At 36.0% G+C, this 24,242-nt stretch overlaps 1 protein-coding gene across 1 annotated transcript in view; it reads right to left on the bottom strand.

Annotated features, from left to right (window-relative positions):
- TRHDE (thyrotropin releasing hormone degrading enzyme) overlaps window positions 1-24,242 on the bottom strand; it is a 330,639-nt gene that overhangs the window by 4,963 nt on the left and 301,434 nt on the right. The window contains exons 16-18 of the mRNA XM_010988214.3: window positions 8,075-8,242; window positions 7,392-7,532; window positions 3,215-3,296 (exon numbers count right to left, since the gene is read on the bottom strand). Of these exons, the coding sequence (XP_010986516.3) occupies window positions 3,215-3,296; window positions 7,392-7,532; window positions 8,075-8,242 (391 nt within the window). The remainder of the gene's footprint in view (window positions 1-3,214; window positions 3,297-7,391; window positions 7,533-8,074; window positions 8,243-24,242) is intronic.

Below are 24,242 nucleotides of genomic sequence, written 5' to 3'. Positions count from 1 at the left end.
GGCTTATTCATCAGAACACATCTGCCCACTTTCCATGGTTGGCATAAATTGATCTTACGCCATATTCCTCCACAACTCTTCTGGCAAATACGTGGTCAGAGCAGCCGTCTGACTGGTCCTAGGGTGTGATCGCAGCATCTTCCAGACCCCTGGCTCACTTTAGAGGGCACAGACTAAATGGAAGGCATTTGGCATTCCAGTTTGCTTATTTCTGCAGCTCTTGGGTACATTTTCTGCTACTATTAGTTTTTTTTTTAATATTATTGTGTTTTCTAAATATTTATTCCATCTTACGTTCCCAAAATGTTGCAAGTTAAGACATTTTTATAAAATAACATTTAGTAAGATGTCAGAGTTCCTTGTGCTCCCTGTTCTTAGCATGAAATTTCTAGACACGTTTGTTAATTCTATTAAGAAACATTTTAGCATTTGGGGAAAAAAATCTTTTAATTTAGGGTACCCTAGACCCCAAACATCACAAAATAATTTGTAGAGTAAATTGCAAAACATAATATACTCTTAGTAACCATATAAATGAACTGGATTAGCTACTGCCCTCTTATGAGGTTTACATTTTTCAACATTAACACCGCAAATGGGATGTCTGTGGTGCACAGGATCTATGTTCTTTTCCAACAGTGTTGCACATAAGGTTCAAGAGGCAGAAAAATGAGCACTCAAGAGGACTGCTGGATGGATATTAGTATGGAAAAACAACAAGGACCTCTGAGGTTCCATGACGTTGCACTTCCATTAGACTAAAATTAAGGAAATAATGTACTATCTCATAGAGAAATACTGTTCAAACTGTTAGAGCCGTGTAATTAGGAATAAACTGCCGGTTTCAGGTACTAGGATGCAGTTTTGAGGAAGGGACCAAAGAACAATGTAAGTGTCTCTACTGAATGCCCCTCCAGCTGATGGGGATCATTAAAATCTCAAATTAGTTTTCAGAAGTCATAAAAATGCTGATTCCCTTCTGATCTATAAACCTTGAAAATAAGAATATGACATATCCAAAGGGAGCACGTTGGTTTTTCTGTTTACGAGGCTCGTTGGTCAGGGGGAAATGAGCCTGGAATATCCCCAGCCCCTTTGTATTGATGGAAGAGGATTATCGGCAACACAAATTAAACCCCTCTCCCCACCAGCCAACAACAGTCGCCCACAATCCTGCAGTCAATGATCAGGTAATAAAAATATGGAAAAGCCTCAGGCAGCAGTTGGTTAACTGGAAAGTCGGTGCAAGCAGCTGTGTCATGAAGGAAATTCATCCCCCAGGCCACGGAGAGCCTGTACCAAGTTAGCTGCCTTGTAGATCATGGAATAAAAGCCACAGTTTGGTTTGAGTTTTCAAATGGCACCTTTCATGATAGGGGTATCTCGGAACATTTCAAATGACAATTAAATCAAGGGTAAAACATTAAATGTAGGTGGATAGTGAGGGTAGAGCTCAGTGGTAGAGTGCTTGCTTAGCATGCAGGAGGTCCTGGGTTCAATCCTCAGTACCTCTGTTAACAAGAACAACAACAAAACAAAACAAAAACAAAATTAAATATATAGATGAAAGATGTAAAAATAAATGGTCAGCATTTGAAAAAATCAATTGAAATGTCCATTTAAAAGATGTTTTTCCATGGCCCTGGGTACTACCAAAGCAAGGAAAATATGAAAGACAAGGTTAGAGAACAGAAGAAGAGGCAGAGGAGAGATGCAATGGGAAAGGAAGGTGGAGAAGGAAGGGAGCAGAAGGGAGGAGAGGGAGGAGGAGGGGAAAAAGGAGAGAGAAGAGATTGCTCACTTCCGCATTCACTTCAACAGCTGTACTGGTTGCAACTGAATGAGTCTTTGATTCCCAGATTATTGAACGTAAAATCAAAGAATTAAAACTACTTCATTAAAATACATAAAATCATTAATTTAATTGTTCTTTCTTTCTGCTTCCTAAGGATGTGAAAGAAGTCCTTCCCATTTAGCTTCCTTTATTTAAAAAAAAAAAATATATATATATATATATAGAGAGAGAGAGAGAGAGAGAGACAGAGAGAGACAGAGAGACAGAGAAACATGTTCTCGGGCTTTCTGAATCAAATTCTTCAGGGTTGGGAACACACATGGCAAGGATAAAAACTGAATTTCAAATCATTACAATCAGAGACTTAGCTTAGCTTAGCTCCTGGGGTAAAAGGATCCAAGCTAGTGCATAGGGGATCATCATACAAAATTGGGCAATATTCGGAGATATTAAGGATGGTGCCAGAGTCGATGCTTCTGGGGAAATCCTGCTCAACGTGATTAGCTCTGGATCACAGCATCAGGCATTCTGTCAGTGAAAACTGAGGAAACAGTGGTTCTCAAGGACAAATCTCAGCTATATTTTATAATGGAGGTGAGCAGCAGACTAAAAACTGATAAATGTTTGAAGCCCAACTCATTTAAATCAGTCAAGTATTTTGCTCCTTCCTCCTCCCTACGCAGTCCTCCCCATTGCAGACTCCTCTCTATCAGAGATGTGAATTCACGATCCCATAACTAGCTGGTTTACATTTCTAGATAAATAAACCAGAAAAAAAAAGAAAATGTTAGATGCTCTGCAAACTGGAAGCTAGTCCTTAAAAAAATAAGTTTCATTTCATCAGTGAAATTCACCTGTGATTGTATCAGGCAGAATTTTAAACACACTATTAATCTATGTTGCCAGATATACTGCCTCCCAAATGTATACATTTATTCCATTTAACAAACCAGATGGCCTGAAGCATTAATATCATGCTCAGTCATCATTCTTTGTACACAATGAACCACAAAACAATGAGACTCAAGTTCTATACCTCACCATCAAACTTGGTCCTCTGTATTCAAACACTGAGTCATTGTGAAAGGATAGTTCTGTTGTTCCAAGGATCCTAACTGGGTTCACAGAATCAGTTGAAGAGCAGCTGATGGGATCAAAGATTTCTGGCGTCTGTTTGGCATCTCCCAGTTTGAGGATCATTATATTCAAACACCTCTCACATGTATTTAATGTTTCACATGTTGAAAATACCTTCGCAAATAATAAAAGGAGTAAAATCTTTAACATGGATGTGTGTGTGTGCGTGTGTGCTCTTTAAGGAATGGGTGTGAATTTGCTGGAAAGAAATAGTGGAAGTAAATGGAATAACTTCATACATTTATAAAAGAATAGCACTAGAACCCATTTTAAAATACTTACCTCTTTCAGTTCACCTTCAGTATTAAGAAATTCTGTAACTCCACTGATAAGTTTGGAATTCATAAATAACGCTTCTCCATACCTTGAAAGATTACAAAAAAATGTTAAAACAGGCAGTAATTTATGAAATACTACTACACAGATTTTTTTAGAATCCTTCTCAAGGGCTCCATTTGACCTGCCTTGTCTTAATGTCATGCAAGGTCTTTTCTCTAGGGAGTCAGGGATGTGCAAAGAGCTAAAAGAACTGTGGCTATAAGATGCCCTCAAGTGCATCATGATTTGGTTCACAGTGTTTCAAAGAGGTCTAAGTTGTAATAAATTTTAAAAAGGGAGCCATCTAAAATTAGATTTAGAAATTACTATTATAGTTCCAATATAAGGCCTGAGGAAGAACTACTTTAAAACTTCTAACTTTAAAGCAACCTAGCTCACTGTAAGGAAGAAGGATCCTAAAAAAAGAAATAGGACTGCAGGAAAAACTTAGGGTTTATCAGTAAGTCACACAAATCCTTTGGTCTTGCCAGTCAAAATCAACATTGGCGTTATCCTTTTTTCATTCCTAGAGACTGAGTCAAATTCCTCAAAAATGTTCCCAAAATATCAGTGTTTTTTCATGTGAGTACTCAAATAAAATATTGTGCATTCGAATTTCATAATCCTTGCACCACAAGCGTAAGTAGTTGACTCATGACCCAACACAAGGAATACTATGTATCAGTGAGTTGGAAAGATTTCTCGTTTCACTAATTTGTCTCTGCTGTGCCAAGGATACCTGTCACAGGCTATCATACTCTTTGAAATAAAAAAAGCGCACTGGACTAAACAGGAGATGAGATCAAGATGGCTGAGTGAAAGACTCTGAACTCACCTCCTCCTATGAACACGCCCAAAATACAACTACATAAAGAACCTAAGAACAATTTATTAGTATTCACTGATGATAAAAAAAACTCAACAAATTGGTATAGAGGGAACATACATAAACATAACAAAGGCCACATATGTCAAGCCCAGTGCTAACATCATACTTAATGGTGAAAACCTGAAAGCATTTCCTTTAAGATCAGGAACAAGACAAGGATAAGACACTCTAACTATCTTTACTCAACATAGTACTGGAAGTCCTAGCCACAGCAATCAGGTAAGAAAAAGAAATAAAAGGGATCCAAATTGGAAAGGAAGAAGTAAAACTTTCACTGTTTGCAGATGATATACTATAGAAAACCCTAAAGGCTCCACAAAATTAAAAAAAAAAAGATTAGAACTAATAAATGAATTCGGTAAAGTTGAAGGATACAAAATTAATATACAGAAATCAGTTGCATTTCTATTGCATTAATACTGAACTATCAGAAGGAGAGATCAAGAAAACAATCCCACTTAAAACTGCAGCAAAAAGAATAAAACACTTAGGAATAAATTTAACCAAGGAACATGAAAGACCTGTACTCTGAAAGCTGTAAGACATTGATGAAAGAAGGCAAAGAGAACACAATTAACTGGAAAGATACACTGTGCTTATATATCAGAAGAATTAACATTGTTAAAATGTGCATACTACCTAGAGTAGTCTACAGATCCAATGTAATCCCTATCAAAATACCAATGGCATTTTTTTTTTTACAGAATTAGAACAAATAATCCTAAAATCTGTGTAAAACCACAAAAGATCTTGAATAGTCAAAGCAACCTGGAGAAGAAGAACACCACTGGAGGTATAACACTCCCTGACTTCAAACTACCCCAGAAAGATACAGAAATAAAAACATATGGTACAAATATTGTATGTCTTCAGTTACATGTGAAATCTAAAAAACAAAGCAAATGAACATATTTAACAAAACAGGAACAGACTCACAGATAGAGAGAACTCATGGTGGCCAGAGAGAAGGAGGGTGGAGTGATGGGTGAAACAGATGAAGGGGATTAAGAGGTACAGACACCAGTTATAAAACAGTCACAGGGATATAATGTACAGCACAGGGAGAAGTATCATTTGAATGCCTAATTTTAGGGAGAGAACCAAAATAAACAAAGGCAAGGAATCATGAAGCAACGTGGTTTGTGCCGACCACTTGGTATTAAGAGTGTATGAATTGTGAGGCTGGGGACGGCAGAATCAAGCAGCAGGGTTCAGAGGAGACCTTAGATTTTTCAGTGTGGTACAGAGCATTGAAAGTTTTGCAGGAGAGAAATTTCAGTTTTGCTTTTTAGAGAAGTTCTTGGGACAGAGGGAAGAGGCTACTGTATGTGTGTACAAGCACATCTGTCTGTGTGTCCGTGTGTGAGTAGGGTGGATGCAATTATAGAGGCAGAAGGCAGAAGGCTATTGTTAAGAATATTGGCAAGAGATAAGAACCTGCACTAGGGCAGTTGCAGCAGCAAAGAGAGGAAGCCTTCAAGAAACACTTAGGAATTATTAAACTGATAAGACCTCAAGCCTAACTGTTACATATGGCAAGAGAAAGGAGGAGCCATATGTTGATTTCCAGGTGTCTGGCTTGCACAGTTGGTGAATGGCCATATATTTACTGAGAAAAGGAAGATAAGAGGAAAAGGACAGGTTTGGCTTTGCAGATACACTCCAGTAGGAGACCTCAACAGGCAACTGTCTATCATAGGGCGAAGCTTAGGTGAAATGTCTGAGTTAGAGATACAGAGTTAGGAGAGACTGAAACCATCAGTAGATGGCAACTAAAACAAGGGAGAACCTGCAGGGCACGAATGAAGAGAACCTTGGACAGCTCCCCATGAACTTCAACGTTGAAGGACTGACAGAGGAGTAGAAGATGAAGACTTGTAAAGATAAGTTATGAAGGTATGCTGAAACCTCCATCGTCCTACCTTTAAAATAAACACTTAAACTTTAGAGCAGTTTGAGGTTTACAGAAAAACTGAGCAGAAAGTAGAGTTCCCACATGCCTCTTCTCCCCTCCATAGATTTCCCCTTATTGTTAATGTTCAATTAATTCAACAAAGGAGTCATTAGACTGAAGTGGTTCCATTGTTGTCTCAGTTTATCTACCCTTTGATTAGAGATCACGGACTCTCAGCGAAACAAAACAGACACATCAGGAACCAAGCATTTTTGAGCAGGGACTATAAACTATACATGCATTACCCTGAACTCTGTGTATTGGTAGGTATTTGATGCTCTGAAGTAAAATGCTTGTATGTTTATATTATCTCCCCCTTGTGTCTGACTGTTCACTGTACCAGGTGCATGACAGCAAAACAAGTTTTAACCTTCCAATCATTCCAATTTCTGAGCCGAAAATACAAAAATAAAACCAATGTGTCTTCTAGGAATATCAGTGCTTTCTAACAATGAAGTATCTATAGATTGAAATATATTTTAATATGAGATATCCATTCAAACTGAACTCTTTATATGAGGGCAACCAATAAAGGTGTACTTTTTAAAAATAAAATGTATACACCAGTTTTTAAGAGACAGAACAGTAGGTATGCTAACTGTCTGGGGACATTTAAGTTTGAGAACATGCAGCATTTACATGCTCCATAATAAATTTAATTTTAAAATACCATAGATTATCAGAGTAATAAATTAACATTTATTATAATATATTTAAATACATAATGAAACATTTTCTAAAATTGAGGCTGAAGAATTCTCAACAAGAAGGAAGATGTCTCAGGAAAAAAAATCTACTGCAACTAGAATTATACAGTGATTCAAATATTTCTTCTCTATATCATGGTTTTATTTTAGGTATTTTATAATATGTATTTTTAAAAATTTTTTAAAATTCTACAGAAGTAATTAAAGTTGTCTTATTATAATACTATTATATATGATTCATAAATCATTTTTTAAGAACACATTCAGGATATAGGATTTTAATGATATGATTTCTTCAACCTCAGACAGTTTGACAGATTTTTCCAGGAAAGCTGCAATGCTAAACCTTTTCACTCTCCACATTTCCATATATAATTATGGTTATCAATCTTTAATAAATGAATAATGTTATAGAACTGTTAAATTAATTCTGAGTTTCACAGGAGTGGCAACACCCATCCTGGCTGACTACTTCAAAATCTAATTTCTTATCTGAATCTTGGTTCTAAGAGAAGAAGTTGGGCCTTTATTTCTCATATGTCACTTTTAATTTACTCACTCCAGTATGAATGATTGAACTCTTATTTTTACCTGGTATTTAGTATCTTCCATTTATCTCTGAAAAACTTCCAGGCAAGGTCTCGGCCATGTGGATTTCGAGCTACATGGATTATCACATCAATTGCATCTTGATCCAGTACCACCTCAGAATTCAGTGATAGGTTTAGAAGCCTTCATAGATAGAATTACAGGGAATTGTTAGTCCAATAACAGACACTGTTTATGAAATTACCAAAAGTACATGCTTTAATTTATCATAGTCTTCAAAAAATAGTCCAGTGTAAACTTTACTAATACAAATTTAAGCAATAGAACAATTTTGTGTTTATAAAAGAAGGAAGATCAAACTCGTAGTATTTTAATTAATATAATAATTAAAGTCTGAAAAAACCTTGTGGGTGGAAAAATCCCAATTCTGATTTGATGATGCAAACTCACTTTTTAAATTCTTTTTAATAAACGCTTCTTTTTATAGTGAAAGATAATCTTACATATATATGAAAAAATATATAAAATAATTAGTCAGAAATGAAGGTAAAATACACCTTTCAAATTAACTAGCTTTACTCATGTTAACATGGCAGTATTAGTTCTAGAAGGATATATTTTTGAGTAACTAGCATATATTCAAGGAAATAAAACTAAGTGCGGAACAGTTTGTTTAACAGAGGATGTTGCTACATTACAGAAATTCTAAAAATTAATTGACCCACCGATTTAATAAATTCCTGTCATCACTGCAAGTTAAGGCTTCCAATAATATTTTCTTTTCTGAAACCGCTGTGGTGGAGTGGAATTTCATCCAGATGAATTCCCAGACATCCTCGTCGAGCAGTGAAACTCCTGTGCAGTAGACGATGTCTCTGACATTCAGTGGTATTCTAAAGAAGCAACCCAGGGCGGTTTTCTGTTAATTAAAAGCTTCATAGTATTGAAAATAAAGACACATGCTGCTTTACTACAGTCAGTTTTTGAAAAGATGGTTTTGTTAATTCTATTTACCTGAAGGAGAATAATCTTACACAGTAACGATGTTCGAAAATATTGGTGACTGAATGAATAAAATAACTTATTTTATTTAAAGATAGTTTTGATTGCAGTTTTTCCACTCTAGAAGTTATTTTTAAACAAAATTCAGAACACAAAGGCTTAAAAAAATCAATACAAATCCGGGTACTTTATATTTCCATTAACATTAATATACTTATTGACCAAAATTTTTGCTCTCAGAATTCATAGACCCAAGAATGACAAGACAGCACTGGATGAAGAAACCGACTAATTTGGATAAAATGGAAACATTTTTTCCTACATTCTTAGGCAGTTTTTTCCTGAAATGGCTCTCCAAATTTTAGAACCTAGACAATTATTAATAGATATTAAACAGATAAAACATAAGTAGTGAATTTTGAGAAACTAGAAAGTTCTTCTCCCTGATGCTTATAAAAGTGACTATAAAAAAATAGAATGCATTTTGACTTTGATTCCAAACTAAATGTTACAGTGGGAAACTGTTAGTGGGTTTAATTACTCTTGGCTATTTATAAATTGTAAGTTCACATGTGTACTTTGATGTAACAGTGTTTTTTTTAACTAAATATTGTTCTTTCAAGTTTTAACATAGACCCCACATTTTAAAAACTCAGTTCTCTGAAAGACACTCCAATACTTTAAAAAAATTAGAAATGCCTTTTTACTCTGTGTCATGGTCAGTAATCTATTATTAACATTTCTCATTTATAATTTGAATGTGACTAATAATAATAAGTGCTGGATAACAAGATGAAACAATCCCTTTTAAGGATTTAGGATCTTGTTGGCTAGAACATTGCTTTGGTTAAAGGAGTATTTGGAAAACAGAAGGAAGAGTCTGAATGACTACCTGTCAAATGATCTCCATCTTTGCTGTTAAAGCATCTAAGTAGGGCTACAATCAGGATATTGAGGATTGTGTATCAGGACACCAGATGGGTCGAGTCGTTCATACTATCATACAAAATTCATGGTTCCCAGAAATGGCTAAAACTGTATTATTCTGTCTCTTCCCACAAAAAAAAAAAAAAAGAAAGGAAGAAAGGAAGAAAGGAAGGAAGGAAGGAAGGAAAGAAGGAAGGAAGGAAGGAAGGAAGGAAGGATGAAAGAAAGAAAGAAAGAAAGAAAGAAAGAAAGAAAGAAAGAAAGAAAGAAAGAAAGGAAGAAAGAAAGAAAGAAAGGAAGGAAGAAAGAAAATCAAAGGGTTTGGAGAAAAGTTACTTTAACCTTGCTGACTGAAGCTTTTTATTCTTTGCAGTTTTTGAAGGCAAGCATTTTGTTTGTCTGACTGATTTTTTTGTTTGCTTTTGAAGAAACTGAAAGCATAAGACATCAGAAGAAGCCAAGAAAGAGTTTCACATCTTTCCCTTGTCTTGCCTCTCAGCCCTGCACCCTCTTGAAGAAAGTTCCAGTAACAGTCTTCCCAATGGTTGGTGAAACCTTGTCCTCCCTGCTCTGTTTATGACCAGCTGACCCCATGGGACATCTGAGATCACTAAGGAAAACACTGCCACCACACTTTGAAGATTGTATCACTCCTGGTAAATATAACATGATAAGAAAAATGCCTCCGTCTTTACTAACTGCAATAAGGAAGTTAAAAAATCTAGTCTTTCTTGAAATCAACAGCTGGAAAAGAGGATGTCTTTTCCTTCAAATACTAAGGCTACAGAGCACAACGCTGCAGTTTTGTAATGACTTTAGCCAAGAGGTCATTATAAACATTTGCAAGAAACAACAATAAAATATCTACTAAAATCATCAACTCATTGATCAATGCATATTAGACCTAATAGTACCACAGCTCATTTTCGAAAAGAAATTCCTTAAGCTACTAATATAACAAAGAGTTCAGGGATAAGGCCCATTGAATTAGGTTTGTTACTGCCTCTGAAACCAGTCTCCAACATCAAGCAGAAGAGGCATACAGAGATAGAGAAAAAGGTGAAAAAAATAAAGAAAAAGCAGATTTCCTTAGAAATAGCTTGCGTGTCACGTGCTATGGTCATTAGCAACAGTCCGTATGTTTGTAATTCAGTAGCTGCTATTGGCTGATGCTGAGCTGTTTAAAATGCACATGCAAATGAGTAAACGGACTGGTCAGTCCGAAGTCCTGAACACTGGCTGAAGGGGTGTCAGAGGTAGAAAATCACACCTTTGTGCAATACTCTGTTCCAGGTTACATGTCTCATTTTATTTAGTTTATACAATAATACCGTGATATCTGTATTATATGCTTCTTCTGGCAGGAAAGGGAAGTCTGTTCCGAGAGAACATTTTGTACTAGCACAACTATATAGTAAGTTGAGAAACAAGGTGATCTACACATGAACGCCTTTCCCATTTTTATCAGCTTAGAGATGGCTAATGAAGATGAAAATAAGACATAAAGATTTCTATTGGTAGTAATAATCAGTTAGCTGCTGTCCCTGAATGCTGGGTTTTGTTGTTCAATAAAACTTGTATAGAAAGTAAAAACAAGAAAAATTTTAAATAAAAATAAATGTGTCTTTTAGGAGGGTACTACCACCTAACTTTGAGCCTGACTAGTAGGCTGCACGGTACTAGCCATGCATCCAATCCATAATTCCCCTAGTGCTGAAGTGGCCACAGGTGTCACCGACAGCCTCTTTTTTTTTTTTTTTTTTCATTACTTTTTAAAATCCACAGTTTAATCAGTCTTCTTTAAGAAATAGTCAACGTTGGCAAGAATGGTTTTCCAACAATAAGCACCCATTCTGAACCATCCATCATCCACTCAGCATGGAAGTGGTCCACAGCCTCTGGGTGACTGAAAGGACATAGGCCAGGGCTGCTTTTAAGGAGCTGCTATACGACAAGCGGGTCATACACAGAGCAAGGAGAAGAAATCCTGCACGGGCGCCCAGCACTGAAGTACTGGATGAAACGACAGACAGACCACCCTGAAGGGATCTAACAAAAGTTGTCCTGGGCGAAGGAGGCCTTTGAAAACAAAGCTTCCCAGAAATGGGGGCAAATTCTGCGCTTGAACCAAGAGAAAGATCACATAATTCGGATGTGCTCTGCAAGAAACCGCAGGTCAAGTGTCAGGGTTAACAGCAGCTGTCCCTCTGTGCAGAGCAAATGTATCAAACTCGATTACTATGAAAATGAGACTCACATATGCTTACCTATATAATCTGAAGCCTGTTGATGGGCCACTGAAAAATAGAACTCAGTCTCAGCTACAAATCTCCAAACTCTCAGGAAAGAAACGGCTCTATTAGCAGATGCTGGGAGATACACATGCCTTAAGATTTATAAGTTTCCTCAGAAGAGCAAGGACAGAGGGGACTAGCTGGAAAACACCGCTCTGATTTTTCTAGCATCTCGTCCCAACCCGTCAGCTCCTCATCTTCCTTACCCACCCACCAAAGAATCAATGTATAGTTCACCAGATTACTTGCACTCATCGCTGGAAATAAAACAAGATGGGTGAGCACTGAATTGCTAAGGGCCCTTGAGTGCCAGTGATTTCCATTGTTAATGAAAGCCCCTTTTGTTGCTAAATTTGTAAAGACGATTTAATAACATTTTAGCAAAATGATTGCTCTGGGGACAGTTTTAAGATCTCTTGTAGAAACCAAAGTCATTAGGAACAAATGAAAAAGCTCATTTGTTTGTAAAGCATGAGTTGAAAACCCACAGAACCCATAGTTATGAATAGTCCAAATGGGTCGTGGGAGAGTCTTGATATTAGGATTACAGGGAGTCGGGGCCCCTTCCCCTGAACTTGGAAATTGTTTATGAAAATGTGACTGTCCCCATGGTCATTTCTTTCTAACTGCTGCTGCAGAAGTTAATCTTTTCATGGAATTTTACCACGTGGAAATGAAGGTGTGCTGGCTCTTCTCTGTGTATGGTATACATTATATACAGGAACAGGGAGCTCGTCTCTCCTAGCTGCCTTTGTATAAGATGAATGGGGTGATGCTTAACCAAAAGGAAGTGGCTTTATCTTTTCTAGGGTACCAATAGAAACGAAGAAATGGTTACCTAATCAGTGTAGTTTGTACTGTATTTTTATCCTATTCTCATTTAAAATAGCATGATGACAGAGTTCACTTACATGATAAAAGTTTTGAAAGCACAGAACTTCAGTGTATCATTTTGAAATAATTTATTCTTGTATGTTGAAGATATGTTGAACCTTTTTTACCTTGACAAAAGCAAACGCCTAAAAACCAAATGCTTTGGTAGAAGTTAAAAAATTAAGGAGATGGGAAAAATAAAGGCATGCAATTTTTAGGAAAATTTTTTTACTGAGTTAAATAATAATGCTGATGGAATGGGACTAATATTTTAAAACATAGCAAAATTGGTACTTAGTAATTAAATGGAAAATTGGGAAGTAGATTGATAAACTAAAACAAATAATTAGGAAAGTTTCCAAAGATTTTGCTATGAAAGTTTTCATTGCTGCATTGCTTGTTAAGGAAAAAAATCAGGACTCATCTGAAATAACAAAGGCATAGCCATTATGGAAAACAGTATGGAGATTCCTCAAAAAACTAAAAATAGATTTACCATATGATCCAGCAATTCCACTCCTGGGCATATAACCAGAGGGAACTCTAATTAAAAAAGATACATGCACCCCAGTGTTCATAGCAGCACTATATACAATAGCCAAGACATGGACACAACCTAAATGTCTACTGACAGATGACTGGATAAAGAAGTTGTGGTACATTTATACAATGGAATACTACTCAGCCATAAAAAAGAATAAAATAATGCCACTTGCAGCAACATGGATGGATCTAGAGATCATCATTCTATGTGAAGTAAGCCAGAAAGAGAAAGAAAAATACCATATGATATCATTCATATGTGGAATCTAAAAAAAATAAAAATAAAATAAAAGGACACTATGAACTCATCTACAAAACAGAAACAGACTTGCAGACATAGTAAACAATCTTATGGTTACTAGGGAAAGGGGATGGAAAGGGATAAATCTGGCAGTTTGAGATTTACAAATGTTAGCCACTATCTATAAAAATAGACCTAATAAAAAGTTTTTGCTGTGTAGCACAGGGAACTATGTTCAATATCTCATAATAACCTTTAGTGAAAAAATATGAAAATGAATATATATATGTGTGTGTGTGTGTGTGTGTGTGTGTATATATATATATATATATACATGACTGGGACATTGTACTGTACATCAGAAATTGACACATTGTAACTGACAGTACTTCAATAAAAAATAAAATAAAATAGATTAAAATAAAATAAAATAAAATAAAATAAAATAACAAATGACTGGTTGCAGTTAAGATATAAATAGAAACTAAGAATGATAACACAGATTAATATTTAATGATGTGGTAAAATATATTATTTAATATAATGAAATATATTATTAATGACAGTATAATATACATCATACCACTGTGTTTAAAAAAAGAACACTAATATGTATATTAGGAAGAAAGACTGAAAAGATAAGGGGAATATTAACAACTTTAACCTCTGTGTTTGGGGATTTTAGGTAACTAGTCTTTCTCTTTTTTAATTCATGTATTTCAAATTTAATAATTTAATAACGTTTATAGTTACTTTGGAAATAAAATAAATAAATGTATAATTACATTCATGAAGATAAATTCTGGTACTATTAGAATAAAATATATTCCAATATAGAAAAATTTTAATGAATAATATACAGAAATAATTCTGATGATGCAGTTAAAATATCTCCCAGAGGAAAACTGTACTTGCCAAAAGAATTTTTAAAAAATCACTCTATTTTAAAATATAAAATCTGATACTTCGTCATGATGTGGGTTTATTTCTAAGCAGGTTCTCAGTAGACCTGATTTGGCCAGTAGCTGCCTTTAGGACTGGGTACGTGAAGGTCATTGCTTTGGGCTTCATTTTTCATCCTAATTGGACAGGGCTAAGGATGAGTTCTAAGGTCCCTTCCTGCTCTGTTAGTACAAACTTCTTTTCATTACTGATTGTATTAACACTGAAATGTGGATTGAATTCTTTTCCAAGACAATGAAAAAAATTTCTCAAATCACGAGCCTCTCGAAGAACCCCTCTTTCTTTCAGTGGCACTCCACATGCCATTGATACAGAGTGTGGCCTACCAGTTAATTAATTGTAATTAATTTGCAGTTAATTAATTCATTTGAAATACAGTTCTCCTATCTAAGTGAAAATTAAATGACAGCTTTGGTGGAGGTGTCCTGGCTAGCACTCTGTATCTTGCTCTGCCTTATACATATAAGTACTCTTACTTCTTTCAGGGCAGATAGTCCTTGACTTTAAAAGTATCAGGCTGAAAAATAACCCGCATTTACAAAGGCTGACCCTGTCCGTCTTGTCCCTTACCCACACCTCTCATTCTATCCCCATTCCTTGGCCCCTTGGCTAAGAAAGTCATCTTGTATAAAATAAAGCTGTTTAGAAGGAATGTGTGACTTTTTGCACCTAAGCGACTGTCTTCTCATCTGGAAAATGGGAATAGTAATTCGTAACAGGGATCACAATTAAATGAAATAATGCTTCACTTGACATTCTTATGACAACAATGCCTTAAAAGTGTTCTGTACGGGCTTTAGCAAAATAGCCAAGTGCAGGGGACACAGAATATGGTTTCAGTATGTAGTAGTAACATTCCTCCTCCTCATTATTTTTATTATGATTATTATTAGGATGCAGTGGCAACAAATATTCCTGTCATTTCCAAACGAGTACAAGAAGAAAAAGAAAGCAGAAACAAAGTTTCTAGACAACCACGCTAAATTATAATTATAAAAACCATGACTGACCATACATCTCAAGTTAAGGCATTACAATAAAATACTTTTTTAATTCCACCTAACTTTATCGGTATATTTGTCCATCAAATATGCTGCTGAATCCATACAAAACCCGTGGCAACCAGAAGGACTATCATTCCTTAGTATCTCTGCAAGGCCCCTAGTAAAGGGAGAACAGACTCCCACGTGAAGTGTGCAGGCAGTGAGCGGTGGGAAGAAGACAAGACAGCGATGCTGTCCGCCAGTATCTCTCATGCAGCAGCGAGTGCTGCTCTGTTCCTAGAGTCCTCTCACTGCTGCCCACACAGCCTGCTCACTCCCAGTGGCCCCTGAGCATAACAGAAAGAAATACCCTTTGGACCTCAAAAAAATAGAGTTGGGGAAACCTGGTGGACAACAGACCAACGATATTTAAAATTACTGTGTTCTCAAATGACGTTCAAAACCTTTTCATACTTTAATTTTGCAGATTTGCAAAGAGGCATGTGCTACTTTTTCAGTATGAAAGGCAAAAGGATTGCTGGGAAGTGGGGAGGCATTTTAACTCTTAACTTCCTAAATGTATCAAGCGTGTATTTTAAGGTAACTGCATTCCTTTTAAATGGCTTTTATAATCCAAAGGGACATTCACTTTGCTCAACCTGAAATAATATATCATATAATATGTAATATATATAATAATATGTTACATATGACATTATATTTTATTTTAATTTACTTTTGGAAGAATTTTTCTTTATTGAAGTACAGTCAGTTACAATGTGTCAATTTCTGGTGTACAGCACAATGTCCCAGTCATGCATATATACATACATATATTCATTTTCATATTCTTTTTCATTAAAGGTTATTATAAAATATTGAATATAGTTCCCTGTGCTATACAGAAGAAATTTTTTTTATCTGTTTTTATATATAGTGGTTAACATTAAATTTTAAACTTTTAAGTCCCATATATAAAGTAGCCATTATTTCCACTAGGTGGGGGGGAGAAGGATGGTGAGGGTTACGTTTCTGGGCTATAAGACCACTTTATAAATTGCAATTGCTAAAGCACAGAAACAAAAGAAACCAAGTGACTCAGACAGCATTAAAAAGAGGAGAACAAAAAGAGGAAACATCAGAGAAGAGGTAGGAAGACAGAAAGAACACAAGTGAGATGTTTACAGAGAGGCCAAAAAAATCCAGAGTGATGGTGACAAAGACCTACGAAAAAGTCAAGGGGAAAAAAATCAAATAATTAGAGGAGAATTTGTGACTTGTCTGAAATTTTTCTTTGGCCTGGATTTTGAGCACAGTCTACTGAAGAGCCTGAAACATTGTTATTTAACAATTCACAACTCAGAACCCTTATGATACCCAGAATCAACTACCTCAAAAGACCTCAAAAAAAAAAAAGTTACAGTGCTTTATAGCAAAGGTAGAAAAATTAAGCTATCTATGGTGACTCGCTCTAAAACGGCCAGCCTGAATAGCTCTGGGAGCACGACATAATTTAAAACGTAAGAAGTATACAGTTGTAGTCAAAGTTGCGAAATGGCTGATAAAGTGCCCTATTTATAGATGCCTGTGTTCAAGATGAGGTGAATTCTTTCCTGATAATTGCATGCCTACTACATCCATGGCTCCTCAAAGGATCTCAGTTCTGCTTTATCCCAGTCTGTGACTCGTTAAGCTGCTTCTTCATTCAGTTCAGGTCAGAGCCCTGTAAATCTAAGTGTCCCCTATGACATGAAGTCTAAATTTACATATATATGACATATTAAAATATATATATATATCATATACATATATATATATTAATGATGGTGTTTTCTGAATCAGAATGATTAGGAATGATTAATACTTCAGGTTAACGTTTAAGATGAACGACAGTGACAGGAATGACACGTGAGTCACAATCCATGAGCACGGTTCTCATTCAGACCATGACCCAGGCCTGAGTGTTTATGAAAACGCCCCTGGATGACAAGAGACTCCACCTCGACAAACAACTGCTGTCGCCCTGGCATAGTTTACCGCAACAGCCATGGTCTTCCGTTTTCTCCATACAAAGGTTGAAAATTACACCGACTTACTGTCTCCATCAAAATACTACATCGATGGGTTTTCAGGTCTGTGAGAATGAGGTTTACCTTCCTTTCTAGCTCAATGTCAGGGTCACTGAGGGTAACAAGGCTGACTGTCCGGCCTGGGAAGAATCCACTATGGCCATTTATTTAATTTTTTTAGGCATACCCACTAAGCTGTCATGAGTAGGCGATAATGTATTTTTCTCACTTGAAATGTCCCCAACTAAAGACAGATTTTATTTGGCTAAAAGAAATTTGACTTTGTGTGTATGTATGTGTGTATATGTTGGTGTGTTAACCAACATATAACTCCAGGTTTTCATAATTTTAATTGATGGATTTATTACATAAGAAAATGCTGTACTTTTTAAAAATAGAGAAGTATTCTTATTTCTCCCAAATCCCGGATGTTCCGTGGCTTCACTGAAATAGATTTTGATTCACCTGTGAAAAAGCTGTGAAATCCACGATAAACTTCATATACACATGGGAGCGTTTTAAGGAATAAGGATAGAAGTAATTGCATCTGATAATTCAATTTGCTAATTAAAAATACTTATGAAGAATCTAGTTCTGTTACATAAGATAAAAGCAAACTATTGGAAAAAATGAAAAAAAATCTGGGTTCTGGAGAAGGGCAAATGGCAAAAGTGGGTGAAGAAGTCACAAAATAAGCTAAAAGGTATATTTTCATTGGGAGATGATATAAATGAGAAAAGCACATATACTTTAAAGGAGTTGACACAAATTTTAAGATTTTCTGAAAGAACTGAAATTATACAGGCACCTATACAGGTAACTGGCAGGAACTGGTTATGGGACTGCATGTGTGCAAAGAGAAAGAGAAAAGAGAGGGCACATTGAAAGCCTGCCCTGTACATTTCACCATAAAAGGAGCAAGGTTTGTTTATCTACGAAAACAAAATAGAATTCACTTCAGTTTTTTCATTAGATCTTTTAATTATAGAAAGACTCTCAAGTCACTAGAAAGAAAAAAAAAAACTCTTTCTAAATACTTAGATGTGAATGGATCCTGAAAAATGAGGATGGATTCTCAAATTTTAGGGAAATCTCTATATATTATTTTATCTTCATGCCAGAGGCCATGCCTGTGGTTTTTTTCCTCCACAATTAAAAAAGAATATTTTGAGGTAGGAAGACACTGATTTTCTCTGAATTTTGTGAGGAATGAGAAGAACCTGTCTTCTCAACAGCTCCTTTGTCTTCTCCGTTTCTTGATGAAAATCTTGGTGAAAGTAAGAGTAGGAGGAAGTTAGTGAAAGTTGAAAATTCTCCTTGCTATGTATGGATGGCACTCCTTGAAATTCCATCAAACAAACACAATCCAAAACGTTGATTAGATACCAAGTGTTGAGCAGATGCTAAAGGTGTTAGTTTCCTACGGGCTGCCACAGCAAACTACCACAAACTGGGTGGCTTAAAACAACAGAAATTTATTCTCTCACAGTTCTTGTGGCCAGACGTCCAAAATCAACGTATCAGCAGCCTGCTGACTTCCAGACGTGGCGAGGAATCCGCTCCGAGCTTCTGGTGGCTCTGGTCCTCCTTGGTGTCCCTTGGCTTGTAAATGCCTTATTTCAGGTTCTACCTCTGTCTTCACATGAATGTGCCCCTGAGTCTTCACTCTTCTGTCTCCGGTAAAAACACTCATCACTGGACTTCAGGCTCACCATAAACCCATGCAATCCCATCTCCAAACCATTAACTGAATTACATCTGCAAAGGGCCTTTTCCAAGTAAGGTCCCATTCACAGATGGGGCTGGGATTTGGACGTTATCTTTCAGAAGCCACTACTCAATGCATGGCAAGTGTGTCTGTGTGCTCTTATGTTTCCTGCTATTGCCGAGAAAGTACGAGTCATCACGGTTCTTTCTTGCTTTCAGATATTTTAAGATTTGTGCAACACAAAACAATATGAAACACCTTTCATCAACATTATCAAAATGTTGAATAAATGCTAGCACACTCTCATTAGAAAGACTAACATGAATTCTTTTCATTTTCACTTTGAGACAGAATGAACCACAGGTATAGAATCAATCCGAAGTCTTAATCACAAGGGGGAAAACTAAACAAAAAAGAAATGTTAATGTTGCTGAAGGAATCTTCTCAGTGCTAACGGCAATCCTTATATTACTTTGGGAATATGTGGAGGGAATTTCTTCTTTATAGTGGATGGTACTAGCTGCAACAAACTTCATACTCAGTGAATCTTGACTCCATCAGGATAATCTACTCTCTGCGACTAAGTAAAAATGTTTGGAATCTGCAAATATTCTTGTTGGTGCTTCAGCTCTGGCTGAGTAAATAGTAATGATTCCTAATTGTGAGTTTAATCAGCATTGCTCCCTGTGTGGCCCATGTAAATCTATATTCACTTAGCACTTGTACTGTGATAAACAGTCAGGCAGTTAAAATAGAGTATTCCAGAGCTAATCAATAGGTATATCTTTTGACAGATGACACAAAAGTTCAATAGTGTTATGCCTGAAGTTGGAATCACATTAGGCAAACAAAACTAGCATGATAGGAAAATTACTTTTGGCATAAATGGAGGAAAAGCCAATTACACCGAATAGAAAAAAAAAAAAAAACTTAAGTCACTTCCAAAAGCACACCTCTGTAAAAATTAAAATACCTTGAAAAAATACTGTCGACTATTTGCCTCTATGCATGGCTAGTAAAATCTTTTTTTTTTTTTTGAAGTAAAATGTCAGGAAAAAGCCAAAAGGGTTGGGAAAAAGAAAATAAGTGTATGATTATCACTGCATTTTAAATTAGAATAGGAAATCATTAATGCATTTAGATTACAAACTCAACGTGACGATAAGAAAATGCATAGAATTGTGCATTTACTAGAGTTCTGTCAGCTCTCGAGACAATTAAAGTCCCTGCGACACCACAAAGTAAATTAAAAACACACCCAGATTAGTTAGTCCCTCAAGTTGGTCATTCAGTCAAATATTTATTCCACGATGAACTGAACTGAACTAGTATGTATTGAATTCTCCAAATGGCGAGGAAAAGTGGCACTTTCAGTGTGATTCCAGAGAAGCTTGCGGAAAAGAGAGATAATGAAGTCCTCTTCTATCTTTAGTTACAGCCTCTCCTTAAGCGATCTTAATTCATGACTTCTCCTTCACAAAGGTAAGTCAGGTAGTGATTACTGGTGCGGAGAAGGATTTCCAGTTTGACAAAGGAATTCACAACTGGATTAACTCAGACAGCAAGCCCACTTACTATATTTCATACATGGCTTTTCTTCTCCATAGCTTTCCAAAACATGTCTATTTGTTAACATACTCTAATCTTAGAAGAGAAATCCTCTTAAGTGCTAATGAAGGACCATAACCAATTAACTGCGATTTTTGCTCTTCTCAGCAAATTAAAAACAGAACAAACTGATTAACTGAAAAGAAAATGTATAAAACTTCTGGAGGATGTTCTTGGGTCAGTACAGATTCTGCCCCATCAGCTAAACTTTTGAAAGGACCGTGACTTTGGTCTTGAGAAAGGGTGTTGAGAAGGAAAGCCGTTTTCATACACTGTTCTGCCACGTCTCATCTCCTTTCCTCCTTTGCCTAGTGAACATGTACCTTTCCTGCAGGCCTCAGGTCAGTTGTTCACTATGCAGGAACGCCAACCTCATTGACGGGTCAAATTGTTCTTTTCTCGTGTATCTCCCCTCTGGGTTCTCAATATAGTAAAACTGTACAGTATTTGTATGACATCTGACTACTCTCCGTCTACGCCACTGGGCTGTCAACTTCAGGAAGGAAGAAGCTGTGTCCTTTTACTCATCACTGGATCTCTGTGCCTTTTAGCATGATGCCTGGGACATGGCAGAGACTCAGGGTAGACCTGGTACGTGAATCAAGCGCTCGAAGAGTCTGAATTAATACTGATTAATCAAGTTAACTAGCCATTACTATGGAGGAAATGTGCAACGATACTTTATGTTAGAAATAAAGCTGAAAGTTAAAACCAAGTTGACTCTCATCCAGATATTTCATTACCCAAATGTGGACTGGCGAGCCTGGCCCTGTAACACTGAGTCCATCACAATGAGGGACGCAGCACGTTATCGATATTACGTTTTAGCTTAAAAAAAAAAGAAAAGCTTCAGAGGAATAAATTAATAATAAAATGTCAGTGATGGTGATGATTTTGATGGTAATTGTGAATTATTCCAGAGGTTCCCATACCACTTTTTGCTTTAAAGATTCTCCTGAGTAATTTCTAGGTCTTTACACTGGAGTGATGCAGACAAGTCATAATGAGGTGAACAGACACAACCACCATTAAAATATAAAATCCCTAGGGCAGAAAGGTGATGGAAGGAAAGTGTTTATCCCTTAAGGTGTTTTTTCAAGCATACGGTAAAAGCAAACAAAAATATATGCCCTCAAGTTTTGCATGGGGGGTAAACTAGCCCGGAGTTCTTTTTATATCTGCAATACAAAGCTTCGGGTAGGTAATTCACTATATTTTCCCCCTTACCTCAATGGGTCTGTTATGAAGAGTGATTAGGATAGAATTTGCACCCAGACTGTATGAAATTCTCTATTAACAGTGTCCCTACCATGCACAGTGCGAAATATACTAGCTCAACTAATTACAGTGTAGATGGCTGTCTTCCCTCACATGCAAGTAAAAAGGTGAGCAGCTAAAACTAGAGGGCACTCAGTTTTAAGCTACTTAACATAATCCACTGAGAATATAACTGCCTTTTGCAGCATGCTTCCTAAACTCTTAGAAATTAAAAATTAAATAATTTCTTTCTGACATTCTCACCAAAAAAAAAAAAAAAAAAAAAAAGCAGTTTCTGTGCCAGATGTTGCGAGGAGGTAAAGAAATACATCACTTGACTTGCAAAAGCAGTATTGGCTAACATAAAAAAATAATTCGTTGAGTCAAATATTTAAAACGTGAGAAAATCATAAACACTATTTTGAAACTAAGATATAAAAGCCTATTTTATAATGTAAGATAAAGGGCAAGTAGTTGTATTTTTTGACGGGAAATGAGTTGAAGTAAAAAGAAGGATTATATAAGGATCCTGGGGACATCCAGAAGAAAAGATTTTAGACTTAAATTATTAGACTATACACCATTTTTATGTATCTATATCCATAGATAGATCTATATCTTTAAATAGATAGATGCAATTTTTTAAATTTATGGGGGAAAGGATTAATAATACATGAAAAATATATGAAAATTGGTAGAGAAAATAAAACAACTTTCAGAATACATTAAACGTTCATCTTCAGGGACCATACGTGTGTACAGGTTGTATTCAGCTATTCTGTGTCATGATTTCTCAATACTAGCTTTAAACTCTCTTCTTACGTATTCTTTCCTTAGACAATTTCATCTACCTCTCATTCTTTCCATTTCTGCCCGCATCCTAGTGCAGTGGTCTTCAAAATAATGTGTTCGTACATCTGGGGGTAAGAGAAGACTTTTCAATGAGTACCTAAGGATACGGGTAGTCTTAGGGCAATCAAGTTCCACATTCTAAACCTTTATGTAGATATTTTCTTCTCCTAAAAACCCTTCTGCCACTTTCCCTCACTTTCCAGGAGAAAGGTGTCTTTCTCATTCACTCATCTTGCATATTCTGGTGGTGCACTGTACTGCAATACCAAATAAAAAGAAAAATTTAAATACTGGTGTTGATAACTAACAAGTGACTTTTCAATTGAAAAAAAAAAAACCCTTTGCTTCCATAAAATTTGAAGAAAGGCCTAATCAACTTGTCTGGTGATAATTAAATTTTGATGATAGATTACCCTGTGATTTTTGGCACAAAACTTGGAAAGATTTTGAAGAATTGTGCTACATTCCTGTAACAAAATACTTTCCGTTCCCATCTATTTATTTTTATGTGTAAGGTTTTCCAGTACTTTAACATAAAAATATGAATAGAACTGATGGTGAAATTTTTCTTATTCTCGCAGTGAATAATATTTATCTGCGAATATACGAACTAATTGGAATTAAAGGATTAATCTCAACTTTTACTTTCATATTTAACCACTGTTATTTTTCCATTTGGAAATGATCAAAATTTGCAATGTGTTCATGTTGATCAAGTATATACAAGAGACAACTGTAATGAAAACTCAGGTTAGAAAAAAAATTTAACACAGGGTTTCTGATGACATGAAAAAAGTGTATGTGTGTTTATGTCTATGTGTGTTGCGTGTGTGTGTATTTTTTATTGCAGAGAAGTATGGAATGATAATGAACTTTGCAATGCATGAGTAAGAATGTAATCATATTTTTAAATGGCTAATGATATGGGTATAAAATAGCAATGGTGTTTCAACCTCACTGGATATGTTTAAAGGTTTTGAAAAAATTTGTTGAAAAAAAAAAGTTTATTTACAATATGCTGGAAGTTAAACCGTTGCAATTATTTAAGTGTATGATGGAAAGTTTTAGATATAGACTTAAACATTTCATTTTAGGCAATTCAGATGCATAAATTTGAGCACTATGGGATTATGCTAGTGAACTGTCATCAATGCCTTCTTTTCTCTTACTCTTTACATCCAGACAAGCATTAACTCCTGTCACTCTTCCTTTTCCAGTCATGCTCAAATACGTCCACTTCTCTTCACCCCCAGCTTTCAGGCCTGGAAGTTGTTCCTGATCTCCTGATCTGGTTAATTTCCCATATGACAGTCTCTGAGAACACCCCAGGTCTCTCCTTGGTTGCACTTACCTGAGTTTCATTTGTAGCTTTGTGGGATTATTTTGAATAATTCCTGCCTCCCTCCTACACTCTCTCCTTGCCTTTGCACTCATCTTTAGCAGCTATAAGGGCATGAACCACAGATTCCCACTGCCAGTAACAGGGCTGGCATTACCTGAATGAAGGACCACTGCCTTCCAAGTGTCCCCAGTGGTGCCTGGTATATTGTACCTGCTCAATATATACTTATTA

This window comes from Camelus dromedarius, chromosome 11 (genome assembly GCF_036321535.1).
Source record: "Camelus dromedarius isolate mCamDro1 chromosome 11, mCamDro1.pat, whole genome shotgun sequence".
In the NCBI taxonomy this organism is placed as follows: Eukaryota; Metazoa; Chordata; class Mammalia; order Artiodactyla; family Camelidae; genus Camelus; species Camelus dromedarius.
This window is presented reverse-complemented; position numbering and strand designations above follow the sequence as displayed.